Here is a 16,977-nt window from a genome sequence, read left to right as displayed (position 1 = left end):
GGAGCACTGGCACCCGCGCAGCACCCACGGGAACACACGTGGAGCGCCAACACCCGCGCAGCGCCCGCGGGGATCCCGCACGGATCACGGGCCCCCCCCGGAACACCCACGAAGAGCACGCGTGGAGCGCCGGTACCCGCGCAGCGCCCACGGGAACACACGTGGAGCGCTGGCGGGAACGTGCGTGGAGCGCCAACACCCGCGCAGCACCCGCGGGGATCCCGCACGGATCACGGGCCCCCCCCGGAACACCCACGAAGAGCACGCGTGGAGCGCCGGTACCCGCGCAGCGCCCACGGGAACACACGTGGAGCGCTGGCGGGAACGTGCGTGGAGCGCCAACACCCGCGCAGCACCCGCGGGGATCCCGCACGGATCACGGGCCCCCCCCGGAACACCCACGAAGAGCACGCGTGGAGCGCCGGTACCCGCGCAGCGCCCACGGGAACACACGTGGAGCGCCGGCGGGAACGTGCGTGGAGCGCCAACACCCGCGCAGCACCCGCGGGGATCCCGCACGGATCACGGGCCCCCCCCGGAACACCCACGAAGAGCACGCGTGGAGCGCCGGTACCCGCGCAGCGCCCACGGGAACACACGTGGAGCGCTGGCGGGAACGTGCGTGGAGCGCCAACACCCGCGCAGCACCCGCGGGGATCCCGCACGGATCACGGGCCCCCCCCGGAACACCCACGAAGAGCACGCGTGGAGCGCCGGTACCCGCGCAGCGCCCACGGGAACACACGTGGAGCGCCGGCGGGAACGTGCGTGGAGCGCCTGCACCCGCGCAGCGCCCACGGGAACACACGTGGAGCGCCGGCACCCGCGCAGCGCCGGCGGGAACGCGCGTGGATCGCAGCGCGCCACGAACGCCGCGGGGCGCGCGCGCCCCCCACCGCCGGCCGACCCGGGCTCCCGGCGGGGGCGGAACCGCCCGCCCCCCCCGGCGCCTTCCCATTGGCCGCGGGCGCTGCCACTCCGCCGGCCGCCGCGACGCGCCCAGGCCCGCGGGAGCCGCCGCATTCCTCCGCGCCCGCCCCGCCCCGTCCCGTCCCGCACGGCCCGGTACGGCCGGTACCGCCCCGCCCCGCCCGGCTCGGCTCGGCCCGCTACGGCCCGGTACCGCCCGCCTTGGCCCGACCCGGCCCGGCCCGGCGCGCCCGCCCCCCCCCCCCCCCCCCCCCCCGCCAAACTTTCCCGCAAGTTTCCCGTCGCGCCGGTGCCGCCGGTGCCGCCGCCGTCCCTCCCGCCGGCCCGCCCCGCTCCCTCACCGGTGTCAGCGCGGCGGCGGTGCGGGCAGCCCGCGCGGAGCGGGGCGCTGCGGCCGAGTCTCCTCCTCCTCCCCCTCCTCCTCCTCCCCCCGCCGCTCCCGCCCCCCGCCCGCGCCCGCGGTGCGGGGGGGGGGGGGGGGCCGGTCCCGCCGCCGGCGCCCGGCCCGTGGCCGCGGGTGCGTGTCGTGCTTCCGTGGGGGCTTCCACGCTGCTTTCGGCACGGGGAAGGGGAGATTTGCCCACGCGCGCGTACTTGCACGCGGGGGTTTGCGGGGGGGTTACACCCGTGCGGGCTTCACGCGCGGGTTTGCACGTGGGAGGCGGTGCACGGCGATGCCCACGCGTGTCACCCGCTGGGTGCTCGCGCCCGCGTGCGGTGGGGTGTCTGCCCACGGGGGAGCGTGGTGGCTGCTGTGTCCACGGGCGTTTTTTTTTTTACGTGCGCCTGGGTTGCACGCGTGGCTGCGCCGGGGAGCGCGTGCAGCGGCGGTTCCTGCGCGCAAACGCCTCGCGAGCGTTGGCGCGAGGCCGCACGCAGGCGTGTTGGCGCACGGGCGTGGTGCGTGCAAGGGTTTGCACGCACGCCGCTGTTGGCAGGTGGTTGCGGTTGCTGGTGGGCGCTTGCAGGCGTGCACAGTTGCGGGCTCGCTTGTGGGTGTTTGCACACGAGCGTAGGGCGTTAAGGAGGTTGCGCAGGCGGGTGCTCGCGCCTGGGCATGTTCACACGCAAAGAGCGAGGCATTTCCGCCTGCTGGCGCGTGGGTATTTGCACACGGATGTACCTGCACACGCGTGTGTTGCATGCAAGGGTTTGCCTGCGAGAGGTTGCGCGCTGCTCTTTGCACGTGGTTGCGGTTGCTCGGGGGTGCTTGCAGGCATGCACAGGAGCGTGCTTGCTCACGAGTGTTTGCCCACGACCGTGGCGCACAGCAGGGCTTGCACGGGCGCGTGCTCGCACGCATTTGCACGGGCGTTTGCACGCAGGCGTGCCGGCGCGCAAGTGTGATGCACGTGGGGCTGCGGCTGCCAGACTTCATCTTGGCCGCCGGCTTCTTTCCAGCTTGGGCCTCTTTAGGGTTTGAGTGCTTCTGGAGCCGCTGGCGCTGCGGCTGCAGTGCTGGGGGGCCGGGGAGGCCGGGGCCGGCTGCCGGAGCAGGCCTGTCCCTTCTTCCCTGTGGCTCTGGCTGCTCCCACAGGATTGACGTTGCTCCGCTCCAAATCCATGAATCGGAGGCTGGGGCTTGCGAGGGGACCCGGGGTGGGGTGGGGGGACAGGACATCCCCACCCAAGGCTCCCCACGGGAGAGCGGGTCCCAGGCGGCCGCGCAAGCCCTGTCCCTGCATCCCCGCACATCCCGGTGCTGGCTCTGTCCTGCTCCTGACCTAGCAGCAAAGACCCAAACCACCATTTTCCCCCAATAGTTTTCCCTTTGCTGGATGCTTTTCAGCCAAAAAATTGGGAAATACAAGCATCCAAGAGGATTGCGTCCCACGGGACGGGGAAATGATGCCATGGGACACCGACACCCTTTTCTGCCCCAGCATCAAGCAAAGCAGGGGAAAAATAAATCAAATTAAAGCAAAACTGCAAATGCCCATGCGTGTTCTTCCCAAGCCCGGTATTTTTCCGCTGGAAACGACCCCAAAAAGCTGGAGGCGGGGGATGCTTTGCTCTCCTACGTCCCTATCCCTGTGTTTTGCGCTGGGGAAGCCCGAACAAGAGGCTTTGCTTGCAGCCGGTAAAGCGATTTTGCAGGCGGTTTGGCTGGAGCTACTGGTGCGTGCCGGCGGGTTGGGGTTTTAACCTGCTCCTGGCACTAAAACCGGGCTTTGAAAGCCGGCAAAGTTTTTTCCAAGTGTGTCTTTACTGTTTGCTTGGATGTGAGCATCTCTGTGGCATCGGCAGGTTCAAGGATGCGTGGCAGCATCCTGGGATCTGTGGGGTTTGCCCTTGCAAAAATCAAACCTCCTTCACCCAGGGCACATCACCAAAGGACGTGGACAGTGACCCACCTCTGTGGTCCATGGACCATCCTCCTGGCACCCTCCTCCTCCAGCTCTGGGTCTCCAGCCTGGCCTAGGGTGCCTGGCCATGCCCAGCAGATCCCCCTTAAATCCATCCCCAAAGGGCTCCCATCTTCGGGGTGGGTCAGACGGAGGCAGGCTGTTGCCCCGCGGTGTGAGCTGAGACCTGGAGACTCGTTGCGTGAGTGGCTGCAGGCGCTGGGCAAGCACAGGGCGGCATCGCTGCCTCGTGGTGGGCACCGGTGTGGCTGAGATGTCCCCCCTCCCTGCGCCTCTGCATGTGGCCACATCCCTGCAGCTGGACCCAGCAGCCCCTGGAGCACAAGGTGAAGCCTTTTGGGGCAAAACTAACCATTTGGGGAATTAAAAATAAAAAGACCTTTTTTCCTTCGGCTGGGCCGGCTGGCGTCGCCAGGGGAGCTGTGCCGCTGCGGCTGGGATGGAGAATGCCGGCTCCGCTCCAGCGGTAACATCAAACTGTAGTATCATGGAATCACAGAATATCTCAAGTTGGAAGGGACCCACAAGGGTCATCGAGTCCAGCTCCCTGCTCCTCGCAGGACTGCCTACAACGAAACCATATGACAAAGAGCGTCGTCCAGACGCAACTTGAACTCTGACAGGCTCCACGCCGTGACCGCTGCCCTGGGGAGCCTGTTCCAGGGACCGACCACCCTCTCGGTGAAGAACCTTTTCCTAATGTCCAACCTGAACATCCCCTGACGCAGCTTCGTTCCATTTCCTCGTGTCCTGTTGCTGCTCACCAGAGAGAGATCAGCACCTCCCCCTCCTCCACTGCCCCTTGAGGAAGTTGTAGGCTGTGATGATGTCACCCCTCAACGATGAGGTCACCCCTCAGCCTTCTCTTCTCCAAGCTGAACAAGCCAAGTGACCTCAGCTGCTTCTTGTAAGTCTTGTCCTGGAGACCCTTCACCATCTTGGTTGCCCTCCCCTGGACACACACTAATCGTTCGATGTTCTTCATATATTGAGGCGCCCAACGCTGCACCCAGTACTCGAGGTGGGGCCGCACCAGTGCGGTGCAAGCGGGACAGTCGCCTCCCTCGACCGGCTCGCTGTGCTGCGCTTGGTGCACCCCAGGACATGGTTGGCCCCTTTGGCTGCCAGGGCACACGGTTGACTCCTAGTCAACTTGCCATCAACCCAAACTCCCAGATCTCTTTCCATGGGGCTGCTCTCCGTCTTCTCATCCCCCAATTTCACACAATCATCGAATCACTAAGGTTGGAAAAGACCTGTAAGATCATCAAGTCCAACCATCAACCCAACCCCACCATGCCCACTAAACCATGTCCCACAATTCCACGTCCACACGTTCCTTGAACACCTCAATTTGTATGTATACCCAGGATTACCCCGTCCCAGGTGGAGAATCCGGCACTTGTGCTTGTTAAATGTCATACGGTTGGTGATTGCCCAGCTCTCTAGTCTATCCAGAGCTCTCTGTAAGGCCGCTCTACCCTCCAGGGAGTCCACAGCTCCTCCTAGTTTAGTATCGGCGGCAAACTTAATTAACGTACGTTTGACTCCTGCATCCGGCTCATTTATAAAAACATTAAAGAGCGTTGGCCCTAAAACTGAGCGCTGGGGAACCCCACTGGTGCTGGCCGCCAGCCTGATGTAACCCCATTTACTAAAATTCTTTGAGCCCGACCCCTCAGCCAATTGCTCCCCCAACGTATGATGGACCTCTCTAGCCGTGTGCTGGACAGTTTATCCAGAAGGATACTGCGAGAGACAGTATCAAAAGCTTCGCCAAAGTCCAAACCCACCACATCTATAGGCTTCCCTTCGTCAACTCGATGGGTCGTAAAAGGAAATTAAGTTGGTTAAACAGGACTTTGCCCTCGTGAAGCTGTGCTGGCTGTGACCAACGACTGCGTTGTCTCTCAAGTGTTTTTCAATAACTCCCAGAAAAACTTTCTCCATAATTTTACCAGCACTGAAGTGGGACTGACAGGTCTGTAGTTACCAGGGTCTTCCTTCTTACCCGTCTTGAAAATTGGGACAACATTTGCCAGCTTCCAGTCCACTGGGACCTCTCCAGACTCCCAAGATGGTTGAAAAATAATGGAAAGAGGTCCTGCGATGACATTGACCAGCTCTTTCCATACTCTGGGATGAATCCCACAGACTCATGTGCATCCAGCTGGAGCAGCAAGTCTCAAACAAGGTCAGCTGGGAGTTTATCATCCCTCCAGTCACGGTCTTCCAACACAGGGCTCCGGGGGTCCCAGGGCCCATCACTGGTGTTCAAGAAGGAGGTGAAGAAGGCGTTAAACATCTCCGCTTTGTCCATGTCCCTATTTGTGAGGAGACTGACCTCATCAAGCAACGGACTAATGTTATCCCTGATCTTCCTTTTGCTGTTGACATATTAAAAAAAGCCCTTCTTGTTGTCCTTCACAGCCCTGGCCAGCTTGAACTCTAGTTGAGCTTTGGCCACACAAATTTTCTCCCTACAGTGACGAAGAGCATCTCTGTAGTCCTGCCGCGTCGCCTGTCCTTGCTCCCAACCTCCGAACGCTTTCCTTTTCCACCTGAGTCCTAGCAGCAGATCCCTGCTCAGCCACGCCGGCCTTCTGCCCGGCTGGTTTGACTCCGTGCCATGTACACGCTCTGCTTGGAGCCCGGCTTCTGCCCCGGTGGCACCGCCGTGGTGGCGGTGCTGCCGCAGCGGCCGGCTGGGCTCCTTGGCACGGGAGAGCAGGGGTTGCTGGTGAGCCGGTGGCAGGGAGAAGCTCATTAGAGGCAGAAAGTTAATTATATCAGACATGCCCGGGGAGCAGGTTGTCTTTGGGCCTCGCCGAATCGCAGCCGACTGCCATGGCAAGCGTCGGCCTCCGTGTCCTTGGGGTTTGGCGGTGCCGGGGATGCCCCCCCCCCCCAGCCCCAGTCTCTCAGTGGGCTGCGAAAAAGAGTAAGCAAAAGGAAATTTAAAAGCTCTCTTGATTTAATCTGCTCATCTGCATACGAACACTTCCTTTTCTGCAGCCCCAACGCTGAGCAGACAGAGCCGGAGCGGCCGACTCCACCGTGGTGGTGCCGACACCGAGAGCTGCCCGGTGCCCAAGGTAGGGGATTCACCGGAGCGAGGGGGGGATGCGGGGGGCCGGCGTGGCGCTGGGGGCTCGCTGGGGTGCCAAGCTGCTCCCCACAAAGGCAAAACCCACCCGAAGTGACACCCACGCCCTGTCATTTCCGGAGGGCGCAGCGAGGGAATGATGCCCTCTCCGGCTCGGCGGCGGTGGGCATGGCGTTCGGTATTGCCGGGCTGTGCCGGGCGGCAGGGGAGGTCAGGGCAAGCGCCTGCATCAGATGCCCCAGAGATCCTAGAGTTACATTGGTAAGAAGTAAAAGGGTTATTTATTGCAGAACATCCTAAAGGGGACACAGTGGCCATCCCTCGCTGGGGGTCAGGGAGCAGCCTGTGCAGGCAGCTGCCCACTGCGCTGCTGCTCCTGCTCCGGGAGGCTCCGGCTGCGTTGGCCGTCATCAGTCTCAGCACCTCAAAGTGTCAATCCCATCGCTGCATCCACAGTTAAAACCCATTTGTGCATTGGGGTTGCACCCCAGCACCGCTGCACTCGCAGCCTCTCTCCCCAGCTGCTTCGGTGCTGGCGGCATTACCGCAGCGGGCGTTGCTGTGAGCGGCACTGGGTGCGGTGTTTGCAATGGATGCAAATCTTGCTGCCAGCTGCCTTCCTCCCACCCTGCGCTGGGGACGCTTCCTCCTCCCCAGCTCCGTGCTGGGCCACTACCAGCAAGCCCCGGCACTGCGGTAGAGCGTACCGGCGACCCTTCTGGCTTGCAGGCTGCTTGCCCGGGATTTGCAACCATGAGCTGGTATGGCAGCAAGGTCCAAGACCCGGTTGCAGGGGGACGGAAGGCAGAAGCCTTGCCCCCGCGGTTTTACAGCCTTGATGGTAAAACAGATGCGAAGAGCATCCTGCACCCCAGTCACTGTGGCAAACATCCTCTTCCTTGCTTCGCCACCGGAACAGCCGCTTGGCACTTCTGGGCTGGGGCTTTGCTGCCGCGATGGCTTCGGTGGGCTTGGCTGCCCGTGGGGGGGAAGCCAGCGGTACGCCATCCTCATCCTGCAGCCGGTGTGTGGGAAAGGGCTGAGGTCCCCGGGGGATACGGGTGGGTGCTGCGGGGAGCTGCCCAGGTCCTGGGTTCCTTTTGCAGGAGAGGACCACAGCGATGCCCACCCTGCCGCTCATCACCCTCATCCTCTGCATCCTGTGGGCTCAAGGTAGGGACATCTCCCATCCTGGCGTTGGTCTGGGCACTTTCAGGGCTGTTCAGGGCTCTCCGGGCTGGGGCGGGATGGGGAGTGCGACAGGGTGCCATACGCCAAGGCTCAGCTCCCAGAACAGCTCCGACAGAGCTGAACGGGACGGCGAGTGACATGGATATCCTGGAGAAGGAGCTGCAGCAGGGCTGCGGCAGCGCCCACCGCGCCAGGGAGAGGTGAGCACCAGCTCCCGCTCCGCTGTCCCCCGGACCCCCTACCTCTTCCCAGACCCACAGGGGCCGGATCCTGCTCCACCCTCCCCCGGAACACCCTCCCTGTGCAGGTTAAGTCAGGTGGAGGAGAATCTGGCCGACGGGGAGAAACACAACTTCACGGGCAGCATGATCGAGACCTACGTGTTCAAGTTTGTGACCGAGCACTTCAGAGGGTTAAACCTCAGCAGCAGGATGGTTGGTCCCCCCTGCGCTGCTGGGGCTTTTCCCAGGGGATGCCGGTACCCCCCTGGCCCCCTCCATCCCCAGTGGGAGGTGCTGGGGGGGATGCTGGGGAGGCTGACGCTTGCCCACACTGGGCTTCCATCATCCTCCGAGGATGCTTTACGCCAGCAAAGCCACCTGAGATGCGGCTCTGCTGGGGTGTTGCAGGCAGCCACGGCTGCAGGTGCCCAGCTCCATCGCTGGGATAAATCCAGGGGCTTCTAAAGCTGGGGGCGTTTCTGCAGCTGAGAGCCAGGATTTCCATCCTGAAACCCTTCTGATCTACAAAAAGGGAAGCCCTGGCCCCCACCTTCCTGCAGTGGGAAGGGCGAGGGAAACCGCGGCGGTGAGCGCGCAGGGTGACTTTCCTGTCCCAGAGCAAGGGTGTCGTGCAGCGGCACCACGACACTTCCCCTGGCCGCGGGGCTGCCCTGACGGGGACGTCCAACCGTTCCGGCCTGAGGTCCCTTCCCGCAGGACAAGGCAGGTTTTGCAGGCAGGGGTACCTGCCTGTCAGCTGGGACCCCCGGCTCAGGACCCGGGAGCAAAGAGTGTCTGGGGGAGCCCACCAACGTGTGAAATCCAATGGGAAAAGCATCCCAGCACGATGCTGTCTGCCCCGTGCTTGCCCCATGGTGGGGCTGGCAGGACAGATGTGCCCACCCATGGGTGATGGACCCCCCCCACCCACCCACAGCCCTCCCATGTGCTACGGGCTGGGAGGGCCCCCATGTCAAGATGGGAGTGGCTGCCATGTCTGCGTGTCCGCAGGTGCCGTGGCAGAGCTGGAGCTGCCGCCGGGGCCGGGCGATGCTGCGGGGCCACGCCAGTAACTGGGGTGGCTGTGCTGGGGAGGGGGCAGCCAGGGCAGCACCCTGACCCCCCCTGAGCCAGCCGAGCACAGGGTGGCCAAACCCATCTCTCCCCCTGCCCACCGGCGCAGGATATGAAGCTGGGTGGTGGTGGGAGGCTTAGACATGCCATGAACTTCCCGGCGGAGCTCGTGGAGGGTGTCCGGGCACGGGGCGTGGAGCAGAAGCTTGTCTGCATCTACATCCACAGCCCCTGCATCTTCCAGGTGAGCCGCAGGTCCTCGCACAGACCCCCTGAGCATCCTCGGCCAGCAGCACGCACGCCCCATCACCCACCCCCCGCCGAGATGCTCAGGCGGGGCCAGCGGGATGTCCTGGGGACCCAGGACTCTCCCCACAGGCACCCCAACTCTTGCAGGATGCCCACAACAGCTCCGTGCTGAACAACGCTGTGCTGGGAGCCTTTCTGCAGAGCGAGCACGTGGCCGGGCTCAGCCGCCCCGTGGAGATCCAGTTCTGGCACGACACGGTGCTGGTGAGCCGGGCTCCTCCGTGGGCATGAGCCAGGGGGGTCCCCAGAGCCAGCGTTTCCCCTGGAGTTGGGGAAAGAGAGCGTGTCCCCTCTTTGCATTGGGACCAGAAGGTTTCTGGGGTCCCCGGTGAGCAGAGAGGGTCCCCAGCTTTCCCGCTCTGTCCCCTTTCCACCAGGATGCCTCCAATGCCACCTGCGTCTTCTGGAAGCCCGGAGCTGGTAAGTGTGGCTGCGGCCAAGACGGGGGCAATGCCAGCTCGGTGCCACCCTGAAGACATCGCCCGTCTGCCTCCCGGGCAGCCCTGGCAGGGGTCGATGTCCCCTCGATGTCCCCGTCCCCTGGCCGCTGTGCCACCCTCCGACGGCGGCTCTCTGGCAGGCGCAGGCAGCACAGGCAGCTGGCACAGGGAGGGCTGCAAGACCACGCACAGGGAGGGCACCGTTATCTGCCACTGCGACCACCTCACCTACTTCGCCGTCCTGCTGGTGCACAGCCCTCCTTCCCCCCTCCTTCTTCCTCCTTCCCCCTTCCTTCTTCCTCCTTCCCCCTTCCTTCTTCCTCCTTCCCCCTTCCTTCTTCCTCCTTCCCCCTTCCTTCTTCCTCCTTCCCTCTTCCACCTGCCCTCCTTCCTTTTCCCTTCCTTCTTCCTCCTACCCCCATGCTCCTTCTTCCTTCCCTCCTTTCTCTGCATCCTCCTTCCTTCTTTCCTCCTCCCTTCTTCCTCCTTCCCTTGTTCCCTCCTTGCCTCTTCCTCATTCCCTCTTCCCCCTTTCTCCTTCCTCTTTCCCCATTTCCCTCCTTCCATCTTCCTCCTTCTCCCTTCCCTCATCCTTCCTCCTCCTCCCTGGAGGTGGGGGTGTAGGTGGGTGTGGGGGTACGGGGTGCATGTGGGGGTACAGGGTGCCTGTGGGATGGATTTTGCAAGGGTTCCCCCCACCTTTCCCAGCGGGTGGGTGCTGCTGCGGGTGCTGCCCCGGCTCACCCCGTCCCTCTCCTCTCCCGGCAGCTCCCGGCCGGTGCCCTGAGCCGGGCCCAGCTGGCATCGCTCACCCACATCAGCACCATCGGCTGCTCCCTCTCAGCTGCCGCCACCCTCTGCACCCTCCTGCTCTGCTGCTTCTCCAGGTAGAGCTGTGCCGTGCCGTGCTGTGCCGTGCCGTGCGTGCCACGTTGTGCTGTGCCATGCCGTGCCATGCCATACCACGCATGCCACGTTGGGCTGTGCCATACCATGCTGTGCTGTTCCATGCCACGCATGCCATGTTGGGCTGTGCCGTGCCGTGCTTCACCACGCCGTGCCACACCGTGCCATGCAGTGCCCTGCCATCCGGCGGGCACCTCCCAGCACCCCCTGCCCTCACCCCTCTTGCAGGCAGCGGCTGAGGGACAACACAACCAGGATCCACATGCACCTCCTGGCAGCGCTGCTCCTGCTCAACTGCAGCTTCCTGCTGAGCACGCCGCTGGCCGCCAGCGCCGAGGGGCTCTGCCGGTTCACCGCCGCCTTGCTGCATGCCAGCCTTCTCTGCGCCCTGGCGTGGATGGCCGCTGAGGCCTTCCACCTCCTCCTCCTCCTCGTCAAGGTCTACAACGTCTACATCCAGCACTACCTCCTCAAGCTCTGCCTCTTCGCTTGGGGTAAGTGGGCACCCGCCCGTGCCTGCCTGCCCGCGCCTGCCCGTGGCACGGCTGCCCCGGCACGGCCCCGCACAGCCTGTCCCCGGGCCCGTAGGTCTGCCCACGCTGGCCGTGGCGGCTGTTTTTGTCTTCAAGAGAGATACGTATGGGTACCACGTCATCAGCACCTCTGAAGGCTACAAGAACGCGACTATGTGAGTGAAGGGGGCTGCCAGCTCCCCTGGAACCCTGGGCACCCCGGGCACCCCTGGCACAACACACACCCCAGGGACCCCGGGCACAGCATGCACCCTGGGCACCCTGGGCACAGCATGCACCCCAGGCACAGCATGGACCCCGGGCACAGCATGCACCCCGGGCGTGCCAGACACCCCGGACGCACCAGGCACCCTGGGCACCCCAAGCACACCATGCACCTTGGGCACACCAAGCACCCTGGACATGCCAGGCACCCCGGGCACACGGGGCACACTGGGCATCCTGGGCACCCCATGCTGTCGCTCTGCTGAGTGCCACTTTTTGATGAGCCCGGCTCTGCCGGCTGCCTGCCTCCATCTTGCCACGCATGGGGGCACCCGCCACCATGCCCCTCCCGTGCCCAGCTCCTTCTTAGGGGGTGCTGGCCCTTGTCCCCAAGAGAGTCCCCTCTGCCAGGTGCTGGCTCACCAGCCTGCCGGCCCATTACGCCACCGTCTGCTACGCTGGCCTCATCCTGCTCTTCAACATGCTGGTGCTGGGGAGGGTGGTGACGATACTGCGGAGGATCCGGCGGCAGAAGGGGCAGGCGAGGAAGGACTGGGCGACGGTGCTGGGGCTCACCTGCCTGCTGGGCACCACCTGGGGCCTCGTCTTCTTCAGCTTCGGCGTCTTCCTTGTCCCCCAGCTCTACCTCTTCACCATCCTCAACTCCCTGCAAGGTCAGTGGGGAGCACTGGGGGCGTTCTGGGGGACGGGCACCCCGTGTGTAGGGAGCAGCAGGGTCCTTGTCACCTTCCTGCTCCTCGCAGGAGCTCGGTGCGCCCATGGCAGTGACCGCGTTGCCACCCACCCACAGGTCTCTTCGTCTGCCTCTGGTACGTCACCGTGCACCGCCGGAGCAAGCCGGGCTCCGTCAGCAACACCTCCGGATAACGCGCCCCGACGGCGGGGTGAGGGGCTGCGAGGGGAGCTCGGGAGCTGCTCCCCAAGGACGCAGCGTGGCGGTGTCCCCTGGGCTGGACAGCCGGCGCCGTGGACGCCGTGGGTTTCTTCAAAGGAAGCATTTGGGCTGCAAAGCCGGATTTCTGGGCGGCGGGAGCTGCCTGCTGCTGGGGGGCTGCAGCTCGGGGCCCCGCGGGTGCTGCGCTCCCCTGGGGACTGCGGTTGCCCCCGTGCCGGCCCAGGGCAGCCCCGCCAGCTCGCAGCCCCTCCGTTAGTAACCAACACTGACTTCTTCTGCTGAAGGCGGACACTTCTCATTAAAAGCGTCGTTTAATTGCCAACGCAGGTCTCCTCCGCTGCCAGAGCAGCGGTGCGACTCTGGCCGGGGTCCCGCAGCCGTCCGCTGCCACCCTGTCACCCCAAGCCCCACGGCGGGCAGAGGCGGCAGCCACGCTCTGCCTTGTCGTTAGTGAAGGTCCCACTAGATGGCACGAGGATTTCGAAGATGGTCCCAGCTCTGGACTGTGCACTCGGCAGGGCCGACTGGCGGCGTGGGCCTCTGGCGGTGCCGGTTATCGGTGCCAGTTAGCAGTGGTGCTGGTTAGCGGTGGTGCTGGTTAGCGGTGCCGGTTAGCGGTGCGGAGGAGCCCCCCAACAGCCAGGAGGGGACATCCAAGCCCCCTCGGGGAGCTGCCACCGGATCATCGCACACAGGACAGGCAGAAGCGGGATCTCCCCGGCTACATCCCCCCAACCCCTTTGGTGCCGGCACGGCTGCAGGCTGGCAAGCGTGGCCGTAAGGCCGTGGCACCCCCAACTCCCCCCCGACCCCAGGTTTTCACTCATGACAGCACCCCACCAAAAGCCCTCCTGCTCGCCCCAAAGCCAGCGCGGGGACGGAGGCCACCCACAGTCCCGGGTCGGCGGGCAGACGGGCGAGCAGGGCTTTGGCTTGGCATCGGGCGGACGTGCCGGAGCGGAGGAGAGGGTGGGAAGTGAGTAAGCGAACCGATAACTCGGCTTTCCTCCCGCTCTCACTGAGGAAGGCAGATCCTGAGCAGAGCTCCTCAACACGACCAAACGCTTTATCAGGGTTTACGCAGTCCAGCCTGCGGGAAATAAACAGCGAGGATAAATTGCGGGGGGTAAAACCATCGGTTGGAGGTGGCGAGTCAACCCTGAGCCCCCGGTACATCCCCGTACACCGGGCTTAACCTGGAACCGCACCCACGGTTTTGCCTTTCTTGGTGCCTGAGTTTTTGGAGCCGGGCATCCCACCCTCCCTGCCGAGAAGCAAGAAGCATGGCACCGCGGTGACGCTGGCATGGCCGCGAATCCGCCTGCGGTGGCGGCGGGGTTCCCATCGTCCCCGTGCTTGTAACTTGTGGGGTGCGCCAGCGAGGTGCCATTTGCTGGCGCTGCCTGTTTCTGGTCTGGTGGCAGGGGACCGGGCATCACGGGGCAGCCTCCCGGGGTGACACTCTGCCCGTCTCTGCCTTCCCGTGCCGCTCCGCCGAGCGGCGTTTCCCTTTCCGCCTGCTTCCCAGGGCCTGGTTCTGGGCAACGAAGGAAGCCGCTGGCTCTTGTTCTTTGTTCCGCTCACAAAGGGCAGCCAGCGCCACCGAGTTTCCATCCCTCCCGCCGGTGGCTAGGACAAAAGCCGGTCGCGCCGGGGCCGCGTGCCCCCGCCTTCCAGCCCGCCGGGCACCGCGGTGCCCCCGGCTCGCGGACGCGCTCCCGCCGCGTGGCGATGAGCTGTGCATGTCTCACCGCTCCGGCAGCTGACTTCAGCTATTAAATAAGAAGCCTGGGGGTTTGGTGAGGTGCCAAGCACCCGGTTTGGCCCCCATGAGCCCCACCATGGGAGAGTCGCATCCCGGCTGCGGCGGTTCCATGGTTCCATCCCCCCGGTTGCTCTTGGGATGCGCTTTCCATGCCCCTTCCTCCCCATCTCGAGATTTCGGAGCTTGCGGCGTGAGTGATGCTGGCTGCCTGTGCCTGCACCGGCGCAGGAATAAACCTTGTTCCGGTATCCGGTGGTGCTTGGAAAATAATGGCTTGGTGGTTGCCTCCCGGCAGCAGGAACACAGCACTGATGGGGCACGGTCGTCCCCGGGGAGCTGAGCCCATTGCTGGCGACCGGGGGGCAGAAAAGGCACTTCTCCCACCCCACTGCGCCAGGACTGGGGGTCAAAATACTCCCCGAGGTCCCGTGGGAGCGCAGGGTGGGCTCCCACCTCCCACCAGCCCCGGTGGGACACAGCGCCGCGGCCGGCTCGCCCCAGCCCTGGGGCACGGCGGGCAGGAGAAGGGGGAGCCGGCCCATCTCACCTCCCCAAGGAGAAATAATCCTGTTTACCTTCCCCTGCGCCTTATCGGGCAGGAGGCCGGTGCCGGGCTGCTGGGGCAGGGGGTGCCGTCCTTTTTTCCGCAGGGAAAAGGGCGTCACCGCGGTGCCTTCAGGCTCCGGTGCCAGCCTTAGCCCCAGGGGCAAAGCTCTGGAATTATTGCGAATTCTCCAAATTTGGGGGAAACAAGCAGCCGGGGAAGAGACTAAATCCATTTGGGAATGGGAGGGGGCAGACCTTGGCTTTGGGATTTGGCTGCCAGGGAGGAGATGAGCCCGGTTCCCGCATCCCATGGGAGCATCCTCACCCGCTGCTTCTTTTCCCACTGCTTGACCAGTTTTCCCCCGGACTTCCCTGCCGCCATGGCGGGTTTATCTGCAAAGCCGAGCCTAAACAAGTTAAGTCGGGTTTATCGCTCGCTGCGGTTGGGATTTACAGCCCGGGCACCCGGTGAGGCGCTGTCATCGCCGCTGCCCAAGGGAGAAACCCCGATGCGGGGTGGGGGGGACCCCCCTCCCCATTTGGGGGGGACCCCCCTCCCCATTTACTGTGGTTTTGGGGGCTGACGGAGGCGGAGCGGCGGCGACGGGGGAGCGGGAGCACCCACAGCCGCTCACGGCAGCGGCGGAGCTTCGGGATCGCCACCCTCTGAGGTTCCCAAGACTGCCCTGGCATCGCTCGCCGGATTTGGGTGGGGGGGACCTCCGGGCATCCCCTCCCACCGGCACTCGTCTGCTTCATCATCCTCATCCTCACCTCGGCAGCAGCCTGGCGGGACGTGTCCTCGCCTGCCGGAGCACGCCCGTCCCACCGCCGCGCTGCTCCGGCACAGGGCCGCTCGCCTGCCGCCGGCACCGGGGCCTCGAGGAGCTTTTAGGATCTTTTAGGGCTTTTAGGAACTTTTAGGGCTTTTAGGAACATTTAGGGCTTTAGGAGCTTTCAGGGCTTTTAGGAACTTCAACTTTTTTAGGAATTTTTAGGGCTTTTAGGAACTTTGAGGGCTTTTAGGAACTTTTAGGGCTTTAGCAGCTTTTAGGACTTCTAGGAACTTTGACTTTTTTAGGAATTTTTAGGGTTTTTAGGAACTTTTAGGGCTTTTAGGAGCTTTCAGGGCTTTTAGGATCTTTCAGGGCTTTTAGGAGCTTTCAGGGCTTTTAGGATCTTTTAGGGCTTTTAGGAGCTTTCAGGGCTTTTAGGAACTTTTAGGGCTTTTAGAAACATTTAGGGCTTTTAGGAGCTTTCAGGGCTTTTAGGATCTTTCAGGGCTTTTAGGAGCTTTCAGGGCTTTTAGGAACATTTAGGGCTTTAGGAGCTTTCAGGGCTTTTAGGAACTTCAACTTTTTTAGGAATTTTTAGGGCTTTTAGGAACTTTGAGGGCTTTTAGGAACATTTAGGGCTTTAGGAGCTTTTAGGACTTCTAGGAACTTTGACATTTTTTAGGAATTTTGGGGGGTTTTAGGAACTTTTAGGGCTTTTAGGAACTTTCAGGGCTTTTAAGATCTTTTAGGGCTTTTAGGAGCTTTCAGGGCTTTTAGGAACTTTTAGGGCTTTTAGAAACATTTAGGGCTTTTAGGAGCTTTCAGGGCTTTTAGGTTCTTTTAGGGATTTTAGGAGCTTTCAGGGCTTTTAGGATCTTTCAGGACTTTTAGGAACTTTTAGGGCTTTTAGGAACATTTAGGGCTTTAGGAGCTTTCAGGGCTTTTAGGAACTTCAACTTTTTTAGGAATTTTTAGGGCTTTTAGGATCTTTGAGGGCTTTTAGGAACTTTTAGGGCTTTAGGAGCTTTTAGGACTTCTAGGAACTTTGACTTTTTTAGGAATTTTTAGGGCTTTTAAGGAACTTTTAGGGCTTTTAGGAGCTTTCAGGGCTTTTAGGAACTTTTAGGGCTTTTAGAAACATTTAGGGCTTTTAGGAGCTTTCAGGGCTTTTAGGAGCTTTTAGGGATTTTAGGAGCTTTCAGGGCTTTTAGGATCTTTCAGGACTTTTAGGAACTTTTAGGGCTTTTAGGGACATTTAGGGCTTTAGGAGCTTTCAGGGCTTTTAGGAACTTCAACTTTTTTAGGAATTTTTAGGGCTTTTAGGAACTTTGAGGGCTTTTAGGAACTTTTAGGGCTTTAGCAGCTTTTAGGACTTTTAGGAACTTTGACATTTTTTAGGAATTTTTAGGGCTTTTAGGAACTTTTAGGGCTTTTAGGAGCTTTCAGGGCTTTTAGGAATTTTTAGGGCTTTTAAGGAACTTTTAGGGCTTTTAGGAGCTTTCAGGGCTTTTAGGAACTTTTAGGGATTTTAGGAGCTTTCAGGGCTTTTAGGAACTTTTAGGAACATTTAGGGCTTTAGGAGCTTTCAGGGCTTTTAGGAACTTCAACTTTTTTAGGAACTTTTAGGGCTTTAGCAGCTTTTAGGACTTCTAGGAACTTTGACTTTTTTAGGAATTTTTAGGGTTTTTAGGAAC

General features: G+C 62.0%; 1 protein-coding gene across 1 annotated transcript; it reads left to right on the top strand.

The window, feature by feature from the left end:
• The first annotated feature begins 7,523 nt into the window (after positions 1-7,523).
• ADGRG5 (adhesion G protein-coupled receptor G5) lies at positions 7,524-12,168 on the top strand. Its single transcript, XM_059825070.1, has 12 exons — positions 7,524-7,575; positions 7,700-7,793; positions 7,901-8,027; positions 8,998-9,132; positions 9,285-9,401; positions 9,575-9,617; positions 9,778-9,884; positions 10,406-10,524; positions 10,772-11,037; positions 11,132-11,231; positions 11,692-11,954; positions 12,092-12,168. Exons 1-12 carry the CDS (start codon positions 7,524-7,526, stop codon positions 12,166-12,168), a joined length of 1,500 nt encoding a protein of 499 aa, XP_059681053.1.
• Positions 12,169-16,977: the final 4,809 nt, after the last annotated feature.

This window comes from Gavia stellata, chromosome 15 (genome assembly GCF_030936135.1).
Source record: "Gavia stellata isolate bGavSte3 chromosome 15, bGavSte3.hap2, whole genome shotgun sequence".
In the NCBI taxonomy this organism is placed as follows: Eukaryota; Metazoa; Chordata; class Aves; order Gaviiformes; family Gaviidae; genus Gavia; species Gavia stellata.
The sequence above is the reverse complement of the archived record's forward strand: the minus strand, read 5'-3'. Positions and strand labels throughout refer to the sequence as shown.